This window comes from Cupressus sempervirens, chromosome 1 (genome assembly GCF_028749045.1).
Source record: "Cupressus sempervirens isolate cs-2001-9-10 chromosome 1, ASM2874904v1, whole genome shotgun sequence".
Lineage (NCBI taxonomy): Eukaryota > Viridiplantae > Streptophyta > Pinopsida > Cupressales > Cupressaceae > Cupressus > Cupressus sempervirens.
Window position 1 is genome coordinate 12,237,533 of NC_143118.1, and position 22,907 is coordinate 12,260,439.

Consider the following 22,907-nt stretch of genomic DNA (forward strand, 5'->3'; position numbering starts at 1 on the left):
ATACCCTAGGGACCTGCTTCAAGCCATAAAGAGCTTTCACTAACTTGAGAACCTAATGTTCTTTACCAGCAACCTTAAAACCTGGAGATTGAATCATATAGACCTGTTCTTGTAGGTCACCATTCAGGAAAGCACTCTTGACATCAATCTGATGGACTTGCCAACCAAACTAAGTTGTCATAGCTAGGACTAATCTGATATCGCTCATATTTGTTACAAGAGCAAAGATCTCATAATCAATACCCTGATACTAAAAAAAGCCCTTTGCAACTAAACGAGCCTTGTACTTATCCAAAGTACCAGCAAACTTGTATTTAATTTTATAAACCCATTTGCAACCAATGGGTTTCTTCCCTAGTGGAAGATTAGAAAGGACCCAAGTGTGATTCTTCAGTAGGCTTTGGTTTGAGGTTAAAACACACTGTGAGTGTTGACCATAAGAGCAAAATTAACTGACTCTGTAGGTTTGCTCTTTTTCGGAGCAGTTCTCACATCGATGAGCTCATCATCTCGAAGACACCAAGTATCTTAGCCCACCACTTAGGCCAGAGAGGAGGACCAACATTAGCATCAGGAGATGCTCTATGATCAGGTTCCTCATCAAAAGAATCTGGAGCAAACTTAGGTGAAGCATCTACAAATCTAGGTGATCCTGCAGTAGAAGTAAGAGGTGTCTCTATCGGAATCACTGGAGCTACACGAGAGAAGGACCAGCATTAGCATCAAGAGATGCTCTATGATGAGGTTCCTCATCAAAAGAATCTGGAACAAACTTAGGTGAAGCATCTACAAATCTAGGTGATCCTACAAGATAAGTTGGAGGTGTCTCTACCAGCATCATTGGTATAACTGGAGCTGCAGGAGTTGTAGGAGCTGTTGGAGCCCTCCCAGGAGGTGAACCTAATAGAAGCTGAACTCCCAAATCATGAGCCTTCATAGGTTCATCTATTGGATCAAGAACAAGTAAAACAGGCATGAATGGTCCTCATTATTCATTAAAGACTACATCATGGTTATCCAGGAGACGAGATGTCATGGTTGTCCAGGAGACGAGATGTCTTAGTGTCGATCAAGCAATAGGCTTTGTGAAGACTATTATACCAGCAAGCATGAGTTTCTAACTCTTGGCATCCAACTTGGTGCGTGATGCATCAAAGATCCAAACATAGGCAAGAGAGCCAAAAACCTTCAGGTGACTGATTTTGGGCTTACGACCTGACCAAGCCTCTTCTAGAGACTTCCCTTTGACCGCCACAGTGGGTGACAGATTCAAAAGATAAATTGCAATGTTAATTGCTTCAATCCAAAACTTCTTCAGAACATGTCAGTGTTCGAACATGGATCTAGCCATCTTGGTGATTGTTCTTTTCTGGCATTCAACTACATTGTTCTGCTATGGTGTGTAAGGTGCGGTTAACTAACGCTTGATGCCATGAATATCACAAAAGCTAGAGAATTCGGTAGAACAAATCCACCCCCATTGTCTGTCCTAAGAGCTATAATAGACTTCCCAACCTCTTTTTTCAACTAGAAGTTTACACTTCTGAAATATAGTAAACACATCTAATTTCTTTTTAAGAAAATATACCCCCATCTTCCTACTAAAATCATCAACAAACAACAAAAAATACCTGGACCCAAGAATAGAAGGAGTAGACATAGGGCCACAAATATCGGTATGAAAAAGTTGATGTACCTGAGAAGCACACCATGAATCACCAACAGGAAAAGATGTGAGATGTTGCCTCTCAACCTGACATGCAACACAAACTCCAAGTTGACAAGCTCTTCCTACGCAAGCTAAGAGAGATAATACACATTTAAGTGCCCATACCATTGATGCCAAAGTGAGCTAACAAAAGATTGCCGAGCAATTATAGCTAGGTCCCGAGAATCACCAGAATCAACAAGTCTGAAAAGACCATGATCCTCAAGGCCAATTACAACAACAAACTAAGTATCCCTGTCAATGATGGTGCACTGATGTGAACTGAAGAGAATATCCAATCGTGGAGAGTACTGCAGCATCTAACTCACTAAGAATAGATTGAGTTCCATCCCTGGAACATAGTACACATCGAGAAAATTGACATTCCTCCCAACAAATTGAATCTGAATGTTGCCTTTGCCGACAACAATGTACTCTTTCGCTCCACCAAAAATAACGGAATTTAAACAAGATTGGTAGTCAGTGAACCAATCTCTGTGGTGGGTGAAATGACAAGAGGCACCTGAATCAATGTACCAGGCAAACAACTTCACATGATCGACAGGTCTTTTAGCCATGAAGGCATAAAAGGCAAATTTTGTTTGCTCAGTGTGCTCTACACGATTTGCTTTGGATTGCTAACCAGATTGCTTCACTTAGGCAGCTAAACATTTTCGACATTCAAACTTCATTTGATCATACTTATGACAATAGTTGCATTGAATGCTCTTTTCCATGGCATGTTTTTCAATGAAAATGTGGAAAACCAAAGGCGCAAACTTCGAGGCAAAATTTTAAAAGACCTATAAAAAATGAAGGGTACCCAGAAGAGAGCTCAAGAAACCCAAAAGGAATATGTTGTCGAATTTTATAATTTGTTGGCTAAAAATCAAGGCAAGAAAATTGAGGCACCCAGAAAAAGTGAACGACAACCCTATTGAGCTCTCAAAAAATCCACCACGAGTCTTTAAAAAAGAATTGATCTGATTTAACAGTAGGGGTTGGTAAAAAATCCTAGATGTCTATAATAGAGCAAAAAAAGGGCCATGAAGAGGGTCGAAAATTAGAAGAAAAAAACAGCCATGTTTTGTTAAACACAGGTGCAAACAAGCGCCCAAAAAATTACTAATCGTGGCCCAAGAATGTCATCGACATAGACTCATGTTAGCAGAGGAGAGACCACAAAAAAATGGAGGATGCTGGAACAAGACAAAAGACACAAGAACCAGACAGGGAAAAAATTGTTAAATTTGTAGTTCAGTCAGATTGATATGATCATGAGATTCATTATTGATGATAAATCATCTTTAGATAAATAAATAAACATATATATATATATATATATCATACATATAGTTATTTATATTATTGATATGCTAACTAATGATGATTAACTATAGAGACATGTCTCTTCCTCTCATATTTATATGAGATCCAAATCTGCATTTGGACATATCGATAACAATGGCAATATAATTACATTTGCAAACACGATCCATGTTAACAAAAATGACACCCAGCTATGAAGAGAAAAAGTCCCAAAAAAAACCCTATTAGGGTTTTTCAAATCATAGCCCCAAAAAGGATGCACAGAAAAAAAATCGTTTTTCAAAAAAAGGGGAAAATTTTCATTCAATTTTTTTCAAAAAAAAAAGGAATACTTTTTGAGTATTTGCCTTGATACCAAATTACAAAGTAATTGGTAAAATACTTTCTTGTAAAAAACACTGATCAATATATCAATATTATATACAAATGAATAGACAATGTTTCCTTAGGAACAATCATAAAGAATTGAAACATTCTATTCCAGCTATCAGTTAACTAACAACAAACTAAATATTAGAAACATTCTAATATTTACAATAGATTACCAATAGATAACAATTAAATAATAATAGATAACAATAGAAGCTATCTATTATCGTAATAGTAGGAAGTATATGCAGGGCCTTTGGATTGTCATCAGAATAGGAAATCCTATTGAAAGGTAATGTAGTCAAAGACCCAGATGCCCAGTGAAAGGCATTCAAGGTCTTGCAGCCACCATAAAAGTAACAAATTGCATGTACTGGGAATCAAATACTTACACTTTATAATGGGCTGTACTCAGACACTAACTTAAAGCTGTTGAATTGCACAGAGACTTCCGTTTTAACTAAGAATTTGTCAGCCTGGTAACCTACTACATCTTATTAAAACTCAGAAAATCAGTGAATGAACTTTATTAATGTCCTTTTATCTGCTTAATAAGGCATCCCTATATAGGTTTTGTGTGTTAAATCTCACTGGAGGCGTGTATGCAACTGTGCAGCCCAGGTGAAAATAAGCTGTTTAGGTGTAACGACTCTTTGATGGTTTATAACTACCACAATCAGTTAGTGCAGCTGCAGCCAGGTTTCAAAGTGGTGTAACAGTCAAAGGAAGATGTAACCACTAGCTTTGTGTTCCTTTACTCCCACTAATACTGTACCACCATGCATACGAACACTTTAACAATTAATATATGAGTGTTGCACCCACTTTGAATTGCCAATGGCTAGCATTAATGCATTCTAACCTGAGTTGTAATGGCTTTAACAGTTGTCAATGAAATGAATGAACACCAACTATCCATTCCCTATTTATTCAACACTCAAAACAATTTATTCAGCTTTACACCATTTGGATTCTGCCAAAGTCAATTTGTAATTGCTAGTACCTTTATTAATTATATCATTTCTAGACAACTGTAGCCAGCTTTAGTTCACCAAATGGAAGGAGAGTGTTATATTTGCAAATATACACGAAACTAGAAGACGTCAAAATGCTACTACAATTTTTTTTAATTTGGGGGTGTGGGGAGGGTGCAGGGTAATACAGTATTATTTATGCTCCTGCATCAAAAGGCATGGCATGTAAAGGAGGCTTTAAATTTGTCCATGCAGATCTATGAAAGCCATCCTATAAATCATTGCACCAACCTTGGTATGGGGTACTTTTTTGGTTTTCTCCAACACATCTTAAGGAGAAAGTTGAAATTGATAACCTCTAAAATGCACAGTTTCTATAAAATCATTAAAATATGAGATGAAAACCCAGAATATGCTACAAGATAGTGTCACAAGCATTTCAGCGTGCATAATGATAAACTAAATTCAATAGTTAATATGCATCAATATAATCTCACAGTAATCAAAGTTTCAATATTTTTAAGAGTCATGATACACTTGAATTCTTCGTAAGATTCTTAGGAAGGAACATTTAAGAAAGAAGATTAAATACAATAATGATTGCATCCCAGAAAACTTGAAGATATTTTTTCTTTGTTACAGACTGTTAATTCGTAATGTTTTGAAAGATAAGCACAATAAAACTCAAAAAGCATATGTACAGGAACAGTTCCAGAACACTCACAACGTCCTCCTCCATGGGTTTGCTGCAAGAAAGATACAGGTAGTTTTCATTAGAAACTACAACAAAATAACAAATGATAAAACAATTCAATTGTAATCATTCTAAAAATTTAGGACTACTGCAACTAATTCAGTATGAGGATGAGCTTATATACCTACTCCAACATTAACTAAAATTTTGAATTCTAGAAATACTGATGCAAGGTTCTAATAGAATACTAACAAGCAGTTTTAATTATTATTCTCATAACCAGATAGATAAGAAAGGCACTCTGTACTCAATCATGGGTACAAAATCTCTACAAAACATATAGACAGCACTGCCACAACTGTGACCAGTGCTTCTCCAACTTAACATATATCAATGATTTGAACCCCAACTAATGCAATTTACTATCATACCAACATCAAATATGACTTTTGGAACTCCAATTCTCATCAATATAACATTCCCAGATACTTTCTAGATTCTTGTCAACTGAATTTATTGTTTGTTCAAAACTTCCACTCTATTATACAATTATGGTTCAAGAAAATATAAATAATAACAAATTTGGAGCCAAGTCAAGCTACAGACAATCATTTAATGCAGTTTTATGAAATACAATTTTTAGTTATGTTGGTGTCCCCACCAAATATCAATTGATGAAAACACTTTCTGCAAAGCGTGTGCATTGGAAAACAGCATTAGCTTGTAGCCAATCAGAAACATCACGTTCTCATATTATGTTACATAAGAAGGGCATAGCATGTGTCTATATTATACTTTTTGTAAGTAAATTATAATGATTTAAAATCAAGGTAACTTGGTTCTTGACAAAGGATTTATTTACTTCTTCAATCAACAATATTTTCTTCCTTAAAATCATAAGAGTAGATATTATTAAGGTGATGATGATTGATGGGTGAAGACCAACCAGGCAAGAACTACATGCTCAAAATACATAACATACAAGACACTAGAAAAATCTCCTGTTAAATTTCCAGCAAGATTCAGACTTGCATGTCTGAAGATTCAAGATTGGAATGATTAAATTTGAATCCATCCATATATTGGCAGACTATGACTCTACAGTACACTAAAATGAAACATAGAGAATTCTTCAAGCCTTGCTTAAATACTGCTCCACTAGTAGAGCTTTTCATTGCTCAATGGTATGGACTCTCTAGGGACATGGTTGACCATCCTCACTGCCTCTATCAACAAAGGGAACATAGAAATATTAAATGACAGCTCACAAAAAAAGAGGACCTCCCAATAAATATGTTTTACAGTTCATCATGCATTTTGCCAATGCCAAAAGATGAATAGAGAGTTTTTATATTCTCTTTGTGCACAAGCCAACCTCCAGTCATCCTTTCCTCTCCACCCCCATTATGTAGCAGGGCCCCCACCATTACTTCCTCCTCGTGAGGTAGATGGGTGGAAGCTGACTGAAACTACCCCTCAAGGGAGTGGGAGGCAATAGTTCCAAGGGCCCCTATTATTCAGCAGAGCAACACATCAAGAAAATCCTTTTTGTTTGGGGTAGGGAGGTTGCTTGCTGGTTTGGTGGGTAGACGGTGCTGGCAAGAAGGATTTGAAAGAGGAAGAGTAAGGAGTTGAATTAATTGCACATGTGTTTCTGCAATCCAAAATATTAATTTGCTTCTAGATTCAGATTGTGTATATCTTTTTAGAGCAAACGTTTCGGGTCACACACTGTGAACCATCATCAGGGCAAGAGACCATTTAGGTGTTGAATTGTTAAAACAGTCTTTGGGTTGGGTGTTAGATTCTTCCTTAATATCCTTTGTCATATACCCTATAGATTTTCATGGCATTGTCATGTTTTTATCCTCTATTCTCTATGGAAATTTGTATTATGATGCATGATTTCTGTCATACAATTAATGTTTATAGGCTACATGACGGTCCTTGTGTGATAGTTGTGCTTTCAATGATGATTGAGCTTGACAATGATAACTGTTGAGCATATAGAAATAATTTCTGTTCACTGCCTTTCAGGGTGCTTGCTACTGCAGAAAATGTTTCATATTGTCACGTTCAACAACCTCTTATATTGCTTTTATAGTGTCTTGCCACTGTCATTTATGGTGAATCTGAGGTTTATCGCATGTTATTCATCTGTACCTTCATACAATTGTAACTGCAATATGATACTATCCACTATTCGTTGACATGTATAGGGTTTATGAGGTGTATTCAAATCTCATATTTCCACAGTTATTCATAATGGAACACATCCTATACTTTTCTGCATACTCACTGTCACTGTTCTAACAGATCTATATACAACACCTATTGTCTTTTCATTACTTCACAGAAAAAACATTTGTGTGATGTCATGGTTCACTTAATTGGTCCTAACAGATTTATGGTGAATCTCAGGCTTATCGCGTCTTATTCATCTGTACCTTTATACAATTGTAACTGCAATTTGATACTATCCACTATTCTTTGACATGTATAGGGTTTATGAGGTGTATTCAGATCTCATATTTTCCATAGTTATTCATAAGGGAACACATCCTATACTTTTCTGCGTACCCATTGTCACTGTCCTAACAGATCTGTGAACAGCACTTTATTGTCTTTTCATTACTTCACAGAAAAAACATTTGTGTGATGTCATGAATCACTTTGTTCTCTTCGTTGTCATTTACGTTTTGTCACTTTGCAATATAAGAGAGCAAAGAAGCACCACTTATCAACAACATATAGTGCCCAAATGTTGATCAAAAATGGATTATTAGAAAGCATGTCAGTATCTCGTATAGTGAGATACGCATGTCAGTATATCTTATAGTGAGATACCAGTGTCACTTTAAAACATAACAATACTATTTATGAACTCGATTTATCTTTTTCCCTGCAGGCTGGTAGGATAAATGCTCTGATACCAATTCTAATGTCCCCTTTTGGGATTTACCTGAATTTAGCCCCGAAATAACATACCCAACTCAAGACGAGGAATGTATTATACTCAGTAACACAAACTAGTACTGAAATTGCCAACTCTAAACTCCCCTATCGGAATTGTTTTTGCTTTAGGATCTCCATGCATCATTAACCACTATAAGCTTACACGAGTACAATAAATATAAAAGATTAATAATCCATAATTACATTTAATTCCATAAATCCATCATTTATATCCTATGTTCCACGGAGTTTCCGGGGCAGGGACGTTTTAGGGGACGGGGACGTCTATGTTACCCCGAGTTTCCGAAACGAGGGCACGAGGAAACGAGTCTCCGAGACAGTTTTTTTTTGAGCTGAAATAGGGAAAGGCTATATATATATATATATTTTTTCATGAATTTCAGAATTACATAACATTGTCACATTCATCATTGCAACATAGTTTAAAACTATCAATTTCATTCATCAAGTCAGCATAGAACATAGTATTAAATTGAATCATTGTTTAAGACTTGAAACATAGGATGACATCAAATGAGAGAATCAATCTGCCATAGATTACACTTTAGAGCCCTTTCTTGTGGGTTTTGGAGGAAAACAGAATTTGTTGTGCCAAATCTTCCTAGACGGGTAGCAACCATCTTGTTTGGGAAGTAATCAGCTACAACAATTTATTTCTGGGCAATTATTGTTGCTATTAAAGCATTATCAAAGGTGAAAACAATCTAAGTATTCCTCAACCCAACAGTAATCATTTCCAGGTCTGCAATATGAATATCAAATAGAAGTCTGATTTACAATCATTTTCAGGTCTGGTTTGTTGAACAAAAGTTGAAGTTTTAATTTTCAGTCATAGTTGGATGCTAAGTCTGTAATGGCTTCCAAAAAAAAAATCTTTCAACATGGGTTATATTAACATATTTTATTATTTTAATGTGGGGCCAGCAAATGGGCAGAAAATCACCATTAATTAATGTTTTTATAAGTTGAATTTTATTTTAAAATTGGAAACTTCAAGCAGTCCCCAGGACGGATGGGAAACAACTACAGAGTCCCCGTGAAAGTCAACACCCTCTAGAAACACGTCGACCATTTCCGAAGTTTCAGGGACGGGTTCTCGATTTTCTTGCTTGGGTGCGAACGGCTTGGAAACGTTTCCAATCGTCCCCAGGTCTCCGAAACGAAAATGATTTTCGAAACTCAAGGCTTAGGGCTAGAAACGCGTCCCCGAGTAACATAGGGGGACGTGTTTCAAATACGAGTATAGTTCAAAGCCAAAATTGAGGGGACGAGACCTAAAGGTACGGCTATTACAAAAATAGGATAATTCTTATAGAAAGAAAATTCAAATATTCATCTAATAACATTGATAAATCATTCACCATATACATTTAGAAGCTCAATACATAGCAAATTAACAAAATCCAAATACTTTCATTGTGAAAATATGGCATACATTGTAATATCCCTTGACAATTCAGACCTCAACTTGCTGATTTATAGCTCAAGGAATATTGTCAAACTCTTCCACTACAATCTCTATGCTTGTTGTTTCTGAGTTTCAAACTAATTATGCTTGTTTGAAATGATTTCAAAAAGAATCTAAAAGCCTATAATCGATTACTACCATATCTAAGCAAAGAACTACATGCATATGCAATTCTCTTTTGGCTTTTCAAATGCATATATATGAATTCTAAATGAAAAATGTGCACTTACAGCCAATTGGTATTTTGTCAAACACTTGGCATGCATACTATTATGTCAATCATGAAAGATATAAATATGCACATTACATCAAATATATATGGACCTACAACTTATCACTCCTTTAGTGAAATATTTTTTAATTCAATGCTTAGCATAATATTCCAAGGCTCTTGGCTTCGCAACCCCAAAAATCTGAGTACAAATGACATTATAAATCTGATCTAAAATGTGCATTTACAGCTACCCTATAACAGCCACCTTTACAATGCCAAATGACCAATTTAAATGATGCAAATTGAATGTAGAACCTAATATACAAATCACCCAATGAAGGAGATGAAATTGCAATCATAATCAAGCCAAGTACTGTAGCGTGCGTTTTGTTCACGTCACTATTCATGGCACTGTAGCAGCCAACAATAAATGTACTCTCCAATTTAAGGACAAATGAAAGGACTGACGAATCCCATCCAATTTGCAACCCTTCAGAGGATATTTCACCACCTCAGTTATGCTAATCTATGGGAGTTTTTGTCCCTGAAGACCAAATAGATAATATGCAAGAACCCTTGGCTCCACAAAACTCATCAAATGCAAACGGCAATAATCAAATGATAAGAAAAGAACCTCTCCTGTTAATTTATTCTTTCCTTGTAGGAGCTCACTTTTCTCCCCAATGTGGGATAAAAGATATTCTTATATTTGCACTTTATTATAATATTATAATATGAAATTATGCACCATCATAAAGTGTCACTCCCCAATAAAACCCTCTAACCACCATATTAGCCTACGAGGGTCACAATAATAAGCTAATCTTTGAAACTCTGATGCTTCCAAAAAAATGGGGACATGACAGACATATAGTGAAAATGCCCAAAGGCTCCAAGTTTCATGAATGAAATGACATAAAATATTGAAATGCAAACGAAGGACATTCTATTATAGCTAAAATACTTAATAGTAAATACTAAACAAGAACACAGCAGTCCAACCCCATAATCAGCTGTTCATAATAATATTAAAACGTAAATACAATAACTAGACTACTAACAATATATGCATAGGAGATCACAATAATATATAGCTGTCCATAATCAATAGATGGTATGTCTAAGAGTTTAATCAAGTAAATTTGATGCCATAATTTCCTCTTTCAACTATTGCTCAGTGTTGACTCCTTGACTAGTTGCTCCTCCTCTTGGTACTCTTCTCCTTCGCAAATGTGAAAATGATTTTTTTTTTTTTTTTAATTTTGGTTGTTTTATGCTTGGACTAGGTTTTGGTATTGTTAAATGTGGTTTGGGTGTCTTTGGGGACAAGCCAACCTTGTTTTTCAAATTTACAAATGTCTTATTTTTTAACATTCACAGTCCAAAAATGGCTTGATCCATAGGGGACGGCTAGAAATCCCAAGGACAGGTAGGGGACTTCTAGTCGTCCCCCAGCGGTACCAGGAACTTCTAGCCATCCCCCCCATCCCTGCTGCTCTCAAAGTATCATTTCGGAAACATCCCCTTTTTTCGGGAAAAAGGAAATGAATTTGGGGATGGGAAATTCCCGTCCCCAATACGGGTACGAACATAAAAAGGGTGGGGACGCCTCGTAGTGGAGCACTGTTTATATCTAATTTACATCAATACCATTTTGAGCAAGTAGATTCCAATAATCAAATCGTATTAGTTATTTATTAGGAATGCTTTGCAAACAAAATCTCATGAACAATTGTCTTTGTGTTGCGAGAGCAAGGGCAAATCTCCCATCCATCTATCTTAGGGGACTGTACTTGATAAGACTCTCAAACCCAATGACACTCAACACCCCTTGGCATAGAAACATTGCAGTTCCTTCCATCTCGAGGTGATATACTTGACGAGAGTCTCAAGCTCAAGGGTACTCAACGCTACTTGGCCAATGACTATTGCAATAGTAAGATGCCCACCATCCCTCGGTCCACCTTGAAGGTCGTCCTACTTATTCAAGCCCAAGGGAATTCAAAACCCTTTGACCCACGAGTATAACTCCAACCATCCTAGAGTGGCATACTTGATGGGACTTCAAGCCCAAGGGTACTAAATGCCCCCTAGCCCACAAGCATACCATTAATCAAGGTAGCATGCTTGGGTCTCCTAAACTCGAAAGGCTGACTATCCTTCCTAATTGAAAGAAATTAATCAAAATTCAAAACATATTGCTAAAGGAATTTTGCACGTCTAACAAAATACCTCTTCATGGATTAATAGATTTATTCTCAAATGGCTCCAATAATTTAATTTATAAAATATAAAAAAATATTAAATAAAAAAATTGCATGCAAGAACGATGTAGGAGCATCTTGGGTTGCTTTGTAATCCTGCTCATTTGTTCATTCTAGTAATGTTAACCGAGTTCAATGTTAACCAAGTGAACCTGATATTTATTGATACTCAGCAGTGGTTTTTGATGCTCGATCATGTTTTGGTTCCTTCTTTGACCAAGTTGTCTGTGATTAGTTTCTAGTTTGAGTCAACCTTTGCTTTTTATTTGGTTGTATGTATTTAATTTAAGTTGTAAGTCGATTTGTGGCTTAAATGTGCATTTAATGCAAGGGTTTATTTAATTTGTAAAATACTAGGCCAACTTGTGGCTTAGTGGGGTATGAGTAGGGGTCTTGTGGAGCCTTTAGTCAATAATCATTCAGCTTGGAGAAGAGGATGAAGAAGAAGAGCAAATTTCGAGAAGAGTTAGTAATTGAGGCTTGGGAAACAAGGACATTGCTTGGTGGGCTTGCGGGCACAGGTTTAGATCTTCCTTGGAGGTTTCTACCATAGCGTGAACCCGGACTGGATAGGGTTTGGGTTGGATATTGAGGTATCTTGCACTATTGTTTTGGTAATTGCTATTGTATTTGGCCAAAACCCAGAAGGCCTTACAGCCAGGCAACATTGCATGTAAACAGTTATTTCATGAATAAAGTCTTGTAATTGGTATCAGTTCTTGCATTGTTGTATTGTTTCCGCTGTGTGGATATTTGTTGGGGGTTGGGACATCTCCTTTGGAGATTCTCCTGGCTTGCACTGCATCATAGGAGCAAAGGAATGAGGAGCAGAAAGATATTAGATAAAAAATGGCACGCAAGGAGCAAAGGAATGTGGAGTGGAGGGGCAAGGATCAGAGGTACCTGTGGTGGAACGAAGATGCTTGGAACAAGCAAGAACTTTGGAAAGGAAAACAAATAGCGGAAAGATGGAACAAAGAAATGGATTGTGTAGCATTAATGGAGGAATTTTGTGTAAAGATCAACAAAGGATCGCAGGCCAATTGGGGTGTTCCAATCATTGAGCAGAGATCAGGTTTAATCATATATTGCTATAGGTGTTTGGAAAGGGAAAATGGATGCACAAATGCAAACAACCAATGCCAACGATAGGATGGAGACATAATCAGTGGCCTTCCCAAAATATGGGAGTTACAAGGCCAAAGGGAAGAGCATTTCAAAATCAAATCAACAACCATAGAAGATGGAAGAAGAATCCTTTTTAAAGAGTTTATGGTGTTTTGCAAGAAGCAAATCCAAAATTAGACGGCAGCGGTATGTGCAGTTTCGGAAAGTAAGATATAATGCAGACACATCCCCCCTCTGGCAAAAACAATCCCTAGCAATTTTGGAGGGGAAACAAGCAATCCCTAGAAATACAAAGTTGCAGCACCTTAGACAAATGAATTGCACACAAGTGCAGAAAATTGGTTGGGTAAGTCCTCACAAGGAAATTCAAATTTGAATATGATTATTCCCATTTTTTTACACAAAGATGGAATTCGACAAGCAATAGAAAGATATGAGGATGTAGGTTTGATCCTCAAATGAGGAGGGGGGGCCTATCAAAATGCATGATTGGTGTGTTTCAAAATGGGGAGATCAAATGTTGTTGCAAATCTTGCCAACAATTTTGTCATGGTAGTTTTACCCTTGGATAAGGAGTGACAAACTGCTTTAGACCATAGCCCATACCTTCTTGAGGGTAGGAGAATACACATGAAGTGGATATCCAAATTCGACCCTTGGAGACTGTTGGTTCTCAAATCAATAGATTGGAAAATTCTAAGAGTATGCCTAACTCTATGCTCAAATCTTCCAATTGACTTGGCCAACAAACAGGATTAACCAAATGGTAGTTAAACTCCTCTATAATTCAGGCTCTGCAAGACCTAAGCAGGTTCCTCTTGTTGATTTTTTATAGCAGATTGTATCATTAGCTGTATTTTATTGCTAATATCTATCTCATAGTGCCATATACCTTTAAAATAGATTATATTGTTTACCGACTACTTGAATATCTTATTGCTACTTCTTTCAACTTTCACTATTTCTGATTGGTTCTTACTTCTATTGTTTATTATCCTTTCCTAGTTGATTACTACTCTTATTTATCTTCTACTGCTTGATCTGATTGTGTTTTGAGAGGCTCCTAATAAAATTTATAGGTAATAGACTAGTGCCTTCTTCTCCATGGCATATGGAGTCACACTCACCCAGACTTTACATAGAACTCTATGAGACAATTTTTAAGATTACTGCTTGGATACCTTCTCAGCTATTTTAACCTTCAATACTATTTAGTTATTACTTGCCTCAAAAAACAAATAATCAGATGGGTTTTAAATTGCTGATTGTTTTCCTTCTATGTCAACATAATCTTTACAGCAGGACGAAATTCCAACTTCTCTGAAGTCTTCACTCACAAAATTCTAATTGTTCCTGTCACAGAGCTTCCTTCCTTACTCCTTAAGCTTTGAATTGTGAATAATTCGATGTTGTATCCCATGTCATCTATTTATATATGTGCTTTGTCATCTCATCAACTGCCTTGATTAAAACTTTTCACCAACTCGCCAAGCCTCGATTTGTCCCCAACACAATAGGAGTAAGTTTTGTTATTTGTGTAATTTATGAAACTGTTTGAATATTATAGGAGTGCTCGTGGGGCCTTCCAAATGAACACGGGAGTACACTATTATGTATCGAAATATCTAGTCATGAGAATGACTTGCTTGGAGGAATTTACAAGATGCATTGTAAGATTGTTTAGGGATCCTAACAGTTTAGTACTCCAAACATGTCAATTTTGACTCTGAGAGAACAAAAAATAATGTACACACCTATTTCTAAATGGCTAATAGAATTACATGCAGAACTCACTTCTCGGGCATAGAATTTAGGAGGCCATTTTTAGGGTTTTCTCGTCATATGGAACTCCAAATTTTGCCATAAAAGTAGAGCTCCAACAGAAGCAGGAGAGATCAAGGAGCTGCCATGATGGGTCCATTTATACAATTTACCAATAGCATAAAGGATGAAGACATTTTAGTAGAAATTGAGCAGAATATTGGTAACCTTCAACAGATGGACAAAAAATCTTGATTGATAGAGTACAAGGAAATTAAGCAAGGATGTGCCTCAATGTTCATTTATCTTCTTCAATTCCTTAGACGATTGATAAATACACTGAATGGGGTATCTTGAAACAGAAGATTGAAAGAGAAGACCACATAACCTTATGCCCTAAGTGTAACTCAAAGAAGTGTGATGATAAGCTCTGCCAACCAAAAAATGCAGAAGTAAATTCAAAAACAAGAATAAGAACTCTATGGAAAAAATCAAAAATAATAATGATGGGATTCCTCTTCCTAAAGATGGAACAACATAGGCCAGTGACAAGGATCAGCAAAATCCATAACATATAATGGAGACAGAAATTGGAAACCCCCAAAATGATGCAATTGACAAAAAATGGTTCAGAATCGACTACTCTAAAATATAAAGGGATAGAGTATTGAAAGAGCTCCTGTGATCTAATCTATTTTTTCCTGATTTTATTTATTTTTCTGGGTTTTTTAGTATTTTGTGGCTTTTTTTTGTCTTTTTTTCTGATATATGCAATATAAAATAAAATACAGACAAAAGTACAACTGAAAATGCAAGGAAATAATACCTTTGAACCCAAATGAAAAGAATATGGACTGATAAAAATCTGAGTTCTGGTTCAGTTAGAGCAGGCAACAACAAATTCAATCAAAGTCTTGGAAGCACCACTTAATGACAAATGCATACCCGGAAATCCAACAGTCAACTTATAGGAGTTTTGATTGATGAATTCAAAAGCAAATACAGATGAAAGTGATGACAATCTTGATTCAGACCTGAATGTAAAGAATGCTCAATCACTCCCAACAATGGTAAGAAACTACTCAATTTGGACCTACAACACTGAAATTCTGGTCTGCTCTTCAACATAAACCCTTGCTGCCATATCCCAGCATAAGCCCTTTATAAATCTACCTGCAAAGTGGTCAAACGATGCCCAAAATAGCCCAGATCTACAATTTACTCCTTTGAATTTGATCTGCAATAAATTTGAAGCACCAGTTCCTTTAGCAATCTGCTCAATGATCAATCCTATATGAATTCACCCCTCAAGATTGCTGGGATTTTGTCCAACCTTCCAATCTCTAGGGAGTTTTCATTCCTAGAACTTCTGATTTGCTGTAAAAACTCTTCCTTGTAGCTCTCTCTAATTTCCTGTTGTAAAAATGATTGATTAAAATCTCAAATGGCTGCCTCCAATGCTCTTTTCTTACCTCAAACCCTAATTCGATCTTAGGGTTCCACTTTCTTATTTTAGTACAGTTTATTTACCAAAATTTTAAAAAAATAATGTCTCCTCAAGATGGTTGATGGAAATTGAACTCATAATGTATTTAATATTTCATTTTTTATTCATGTGTTAATACTAGCGTTCCATAGGGGCTGACCTCATAGTGCAACGGTAGTGCTGCAAGTCTATGTTGATACAAGCTGTGTGTTTGATTACCTGCCCCTGCGTGCACAATAAATGGTGTTGCTGGTTAATATGCCCCCATGTGACTGATGGTTCGTTCCCCCCGCGGCCAACCCTACCCCACACCCTGTTGTGATTTGATCGCCCAAGTGCATGATCAGCATAATTGTCATCTGCCCGAGTTTCGCACCTCCTCAACTCACAAATACACATGCATACATGCTCCTTGCCAAGGTATAGAGTACATAGTCTTTGGCGATTGGGAGATATAAGGTGTTGGCAATTAATTTCCTCGGAGGGATAAGGAGATGTTATGAAGAGATAAGGATTGGAGAGATAAGGACGTGATCTTGGAGAGATAAAGGTTGTCTTTGTCTTGATATGGAAAAGTCTCTCGGTAAGGTGTGAATTAAGAGCAGTGTGTTCTGGATGTAAATTAATGTGCTAAAATTAGGAGATGAATAGGTGTTAATGTCTAGTTATTGAAATAAATGGATGATTGTATGATTCGCCTAGGGGATGGGCACCCCCAGATGTGTCCCCACTCGTTCAAAGCTCTAGTCAAAAGTGATTACCGATCAGAAAAGAATACCAATGTTCCATAACTCGCGTTAAGTCATCCGAGTTTAAGTTGGTTGCAGGCCATGTAGTCGCTAGCAGGTTCTCATGACCCCTCAACATGACTCATACAACATTGGGCATGATTTTCAAGGCAAAAATTTAAAAAATCACAAAAAAATAAAAAATAAAAAGCACAATCAGTGTTATAAAAGGCGTGCCAATTGCAGGACATCCCACTGTTGCTAGTGTGCGGAGCCCCACCTGTTGGAAATGTAGAGAAGGCTAGGTGACTGAGGGGGAGGGGGGGGGATCAGGAACCAATAAAACTTTAACTTTAGTTCACCAATTAATCCTTCATAAACTAATCTGATCTAATTGCATGCATGAAAGATTGAAAGTAATAAAACATTCATAATAGTTGACACAATATTTGGTAACCCAGCAACCTTCCAAATAGAAAGTAAAACCAAGGTGGGGATGATACCCACAAGCTTTAGTACTGCAGTATAAAGTTGGCTTGTTAAGGCTTACAAATGATCACTTTTGATGATCTACCCTGTTAGGAGCAATAAGGACTTTTAGGTCCACCTTCTAAAAGGACTTATACAATACAATGAAGTATGTACTCGATTAGGAGATTCTACATAAGACTGTTAAGTCCACCTTGTTAGAGGATTTGACTGATGCACCTGTTAGGATGAACCAATAGTTGACCTTTGCTTTGCAACTCGGTTTGTTGAAAGAGATTCCTTTGATGAAGAATGATCACTCAATTAGGAGATTCTACATAAGACTGTTAAGTCCACCTGGTTAGAGGATTTGACTAATGCACCTATTAGGATGAACCAGTAGATGATCTCTACTCTGCAACTCAGTTTGTTGAATGAGATTCATTTGATATACAATGATCACCTTACTATGATGGATGAGACTCTATTTTTCCTTATATTGCTTGTCGCCTTTAAACTCACATATTCTTCATATTTCATGCTTATTTCGATATGACAAGATATCTCTTATTTATACCAATCCAAATAATTACCTTCTGAAGTCGGCTAGAATACCATATTAAACAATCTTCACCTAATTGGCTCAATGCTGACACTCGGGTTCAAAAGTACACTCAGGTGATATTCTAATACTAAGCAACACAGTGAACTCGGCAAACTCTGGCACTCGGTTGACACTGGTGTTCAATCCACATTGATCACTCAGGAGTAGGTGTGAACTTGGTTAACAATGATGACTCGGCAAACACTGAAGAGCTCGGTTGACACTACAACAACTTGGTTGGAACTAAAGCTCAATCAACACTACTATTTCCTCTGCTTGGTTAACACGGCTAGCTCGGTTGACACTGTCTTCTACTCTTGCTCGGTTAACACTTCATGCTCGCTTGACACTATCTGCAAAGTTTACTTAGTGGTGCTCAATGACAATGTAACCAACCAAATGATTAAGTGTTTTGGCACTGATTAGAAAATAGTCTTGACCATAAGGTCAACAATCTCCCCCTTTGGCATTAGTGACAAAAACACTTATCATACCAAAAATCTGAATACTCAAAATGATGACTCAAAACTCCCCCTATCAGTGTACTTGGGTTTGTAGCTCGGTTTTGACCACTGTGTTGATACTCAATTGACACTGACTCTATTTTTTATTTTTCAAAAATTGTTTTTGTAGCTTTGTTGTATACATAGATTCTTGTTGAATAATTAAATTTCCCCCTTTTTATTCTTTACAAGCTGTATTCTCCCTTATATACATATGTATATGCTATATTCTATATTTCCCCTTTGTTTTTGACACAAATGCCAAAAAAATCCATATCTACAAGGTAATACCAAAATGTAGGAGGAAATCACTATGTACCTTCAAAATTAGAGACATGGTTTTGTCCCAAATTTCTTGTAAAACTTTTGAAGTATGCAAAGCTATCTGAACTTCAGCTGATAATATCATCATATGATCAACAATAGAAAAGTTGTTATCATGGATTAATGTCTTTGCATGAACAATGTGTTTCTGCATTACATCCATGTTTAGAATTTTCAGACTCTGAATTTCTAACAGCATAGCCCTAATTCTTGCTTCTTCTCTTAATAACTCTGCCTGCAAGTCGACCAGATACCTGATCTTGACAAAATGTGTTGAGCTAGTACTCGGGTCAAGTGACAACTGGTTTGCACTTGCCTTCAGATTAGTATCAATCTTTGACAACTTGTCTCTGATTTCCTTGGTAAAATTTGTGGTATCACTTAACTTTATAAACAAGGAAACAACATTATTTACAGTGCTTCCAAAAGAAATAAGAATAGTGGACAGTTCCACTTGGTCTATGGCAATCTTTTGTGCCACATTATCCAAAACTTTATTCTCAAATTTTCTCTCTACCCTCTACAGTAGTTTCTCTTGACCGTTCAAATCTTCATTAAACTTGTGAACTATGTCAACAAGTTGGTCCAAGATAGATTTCTTCTCATCAACTTCAATACTTAATGTATCAATAAATATACCTTTGATATCTTCAAGCACTTGATTTCTTTTCTTCTTCTTTGCTCGTAGCTTCTGCTATCTAGCCCTTTTCTTCCAAAGTTCTCCAAGAGTGTCCATCTAATCAGGAGTAAGATTGGAGAGATCCCAATATGGAATTACTATGTCTTCCTCTAGATCAACTTCATCAATGGAAACTTCTGTCTCTTTTCCTTTTCCCTTTGGAATAGGTAATGGAATGGTTTCCTTACCTTTACTTACATCTTTAGTACTCGGTTGAGGCTTGACTTCCACTGTCATTGCACTTACTATGGAATTATTTGCAATAGCAGTACTATGACTGACTGGAGAAACAACAACAATTGTAGTAGTACTTACAGTGCCTTGTTGTAACTCAGTCTGACTTGTTCGAGGATGAGTGGAGCTTGTAGCTCAGTAGATGAAACAGTGATAGCAGTACTCATCTCTGAACTCAATAAGACAGATCCAACAACCAATTGAGTGCTTGGTTGAACAATGTTTAACCCAATAGCCTGTGACTCAGATGTTCTCTCCTCTAAGCTTGATGTTACCAATGCTTTACTCAAAGAGTTAGGGAGGGAGGCCATAACCTTTGCTACAATCTTTATTGGATCTGAATCTTCAATATTCTGAATTTCAAGTAGATCCTCACTGATTATTTCATCTTCCCTATTCCCTTCATCATCATTCACATCATCAATCTGAATAACTTCTTCAATGGGCTTTGGAACATTCAATCCATAAATGTTCTTCCATGCATTTGTATGCGATTGCACAACAGATTCAATATCATTTGACAAAATTAGGAGTGCATTGAACTTAGGGGTTAATGCTTGTTCATGCTTTTTCAATGCCTCCATCACTTCTGTCTGATGGGTCTAGCATTACCTTTCTCAAGGTTTGATCATGGATGTCCTTGGCAACCATTACTGCGTTATCCCAATAATGTGATACTGCCTTAAGTAGAATATCAGGAACTTGACTGCTTAGTTCACTCGGAAAGTATTTCCACTTTGCCATCTTTGCCACTAAGGCTTCTTCTATTTGCTTATGTTCTTCTTTAATTCTAGTTTCATACTTAAGAAATTTAAAATCTGCCATACCTCCTTTGAATCGCTTTGGTCTTTCCTCAAAGGTTAGAGTAAACCTTTTGAATGATATTTGTTGCTCTTCTTCTTCATCTTCATCTTGAAGTCTGAGCTTCTTCCTTGATCTAGTGTGTTTGTTGGTGGTAAAGGCGGGAATTGATCTTGTAACTCTCCTTGATGCAAGTTTGCCCTTTTTCTTAGGTGGTTCTTCTTCTTCCTCCTCATAATCCTCGTCTTCTTCCTCTGCAATGCCATCACGCTTACCTTTTGTGAGTAGAAAAGGGGAACAACATTTCACATTCTCCTTCTTAATCTTTTCTACCATCTTCCTTCCTCTCTTGATAATTTGAGGAATCTTGATCTCAAGTGAGATCCTAGTTTTTGCTTCTTCAAAGGTTCCAAAATAAGGTGCTTTGGGGTCTAGGGGCTCATTAACAAGAGCCTCTATGATGTCCTTAGTATCATAAATGTTCACCTCATATCCAAGAGGTCTTACCCATGTAACTCTAGGCCTGATTGCCTGAATATATACCTTATCATAGTCCACAAGGAAACATGTCTTGTTCATAGTCATCCACTAGTTGCTTAGGAATTCTCAATCTACTTTGCATTTTTTCTTTGAAGGTTTCAAAATATGCATCAATGATGCCCTCAAAATTGTCTTCCATTTCAGATATGAATTCATTTATCTGATATACAATGGGTCTATCCTTCTTCCATACTACACTACCCTTGGAAGGAAAAAAAACCTAAACATAAAAGAATAAGCACACTAAAAGTGAACCAAATTGACACGGATTGGTCTTTGATGCCTGGATGCTTTCGATGTTCTTGCTCAACTAGTTCAGCTACAACTCGGTGAGATCAAAACAAAGATTGTTATTCACTACCATGAAGGCCAAGTCCATAACTTCACATGCAACACTGTTTGGTCGGCTAGAACTATATATCTTATGCACAATCACATGAATACCAAACTTAATTTCCATGTCAGTGACTCCATTTAGCTTCATTCCTCTGCCATCCCACTCGGAGAGAGTCTTCTTTGCCAGCTCAACCCGACCTAGGGTTTTGGTTGTCTTGGATTTTTCAAGCATGGGAAATTTGGTAACCCTATGAATCATTTTCTTCGTGATCTTGATGGGTTGATCGAGTCGGAATTACATATCGTGAACACGACTCAAGATAAACCTAATCCACTTAATTTGAAAATTCCTCGGCATGTGCAATACATGGGTCAAACCCTTCACTTCCAAGTGTTTGTGCTCGAGTTTCAAGTTTCCATCCACACACAATGCTTTATATGCTTGATTCATCTCTAAAGTTCCCAATTTTTGAATTGAACAATGATAGAAGGACCTAATATCATGTATTAACAGTACCTTCAGTGGAATCTGCAAGTGTGCACCGACTGGGTCCAATTCCTCTGGATTAGCAAGACTGAGCTTGAACTTCGAGCCTACAGGCACAACATTCCTTACATCTCGAATCTTCTTGACTTTGTTGCTCGATGAGGATGCCATTATGCTCGATGACGAATGAATAATCTTCAACAAATTCGCTCTGAATTGCTTTAAATCGCTCAGTGGCTCAAGATCGCTCTGCTTTATTTGCTATGGAAATCACAGTGAAAAATAAAACTTTTGATTCCTCCTTTTTTATCAAAATTTGTCTTTAGGTCGCCATAAATACATCGTACTATAGACAGCTCAATGAGAGCCTGTTAACTCGGCATGCGTAAGAAGCTTGGCTATTACCCTTGTCTTCAACTCAGATCTTCAACTACATCCGTGCTCGATTAGGTCTCCAAACTCAGTGAAGCTCGGTTAGGACTAACTTCGCTCAGTAAGGTCTAAGATATTGACACCAACTCGATGATCCCCAATGCATATGAAATGTTGATTTGGATCTTCTTGCTTGCTGACTGGAACTAATATAACATGTTTCTTTAAATCATAGTTCTAGTGATCTCCATGGATAATTAGTTTAAAATGGTTGAATCACCCAATTCATTGACTTGGGTGTCAACACTCTCATGACTTTGACTTGCATTCTCTGAAGATTTCTTTACCCATTGTTGCCTCATTTGACTTTTGATATTGTCAGTCTTTGCTTTCTTTTCATCTTCAGCTATAGCTCGGTTCATACAGTTCTTGGCTAGATGACCAGTTTCTTTGCATACAA

General features: G+C 36.9%; 1 protein-coding gene across 1 annotated transcript in view; it reads right to left on the reverse strand.

Moving 5' to 3' along the window:
- Positions 1-22,907, reverse strand: part of LOC149575913 (uncharacterized) — a 60,223-nt gene that overhangs the window by 31,596 nt on the left and 5,720 nt on the right. Inside the window, exon 2 of the mRNA XM_089815959.1 lies at positions 5,105-5,126. Within this exon, the coding sequence (XP_089672085.1) occupies positions 5,105-5,126 (22 nt within the window). The remainder of the gene's footprint in view (positions 1-5,104; positions 5,127-22,907) is intronic.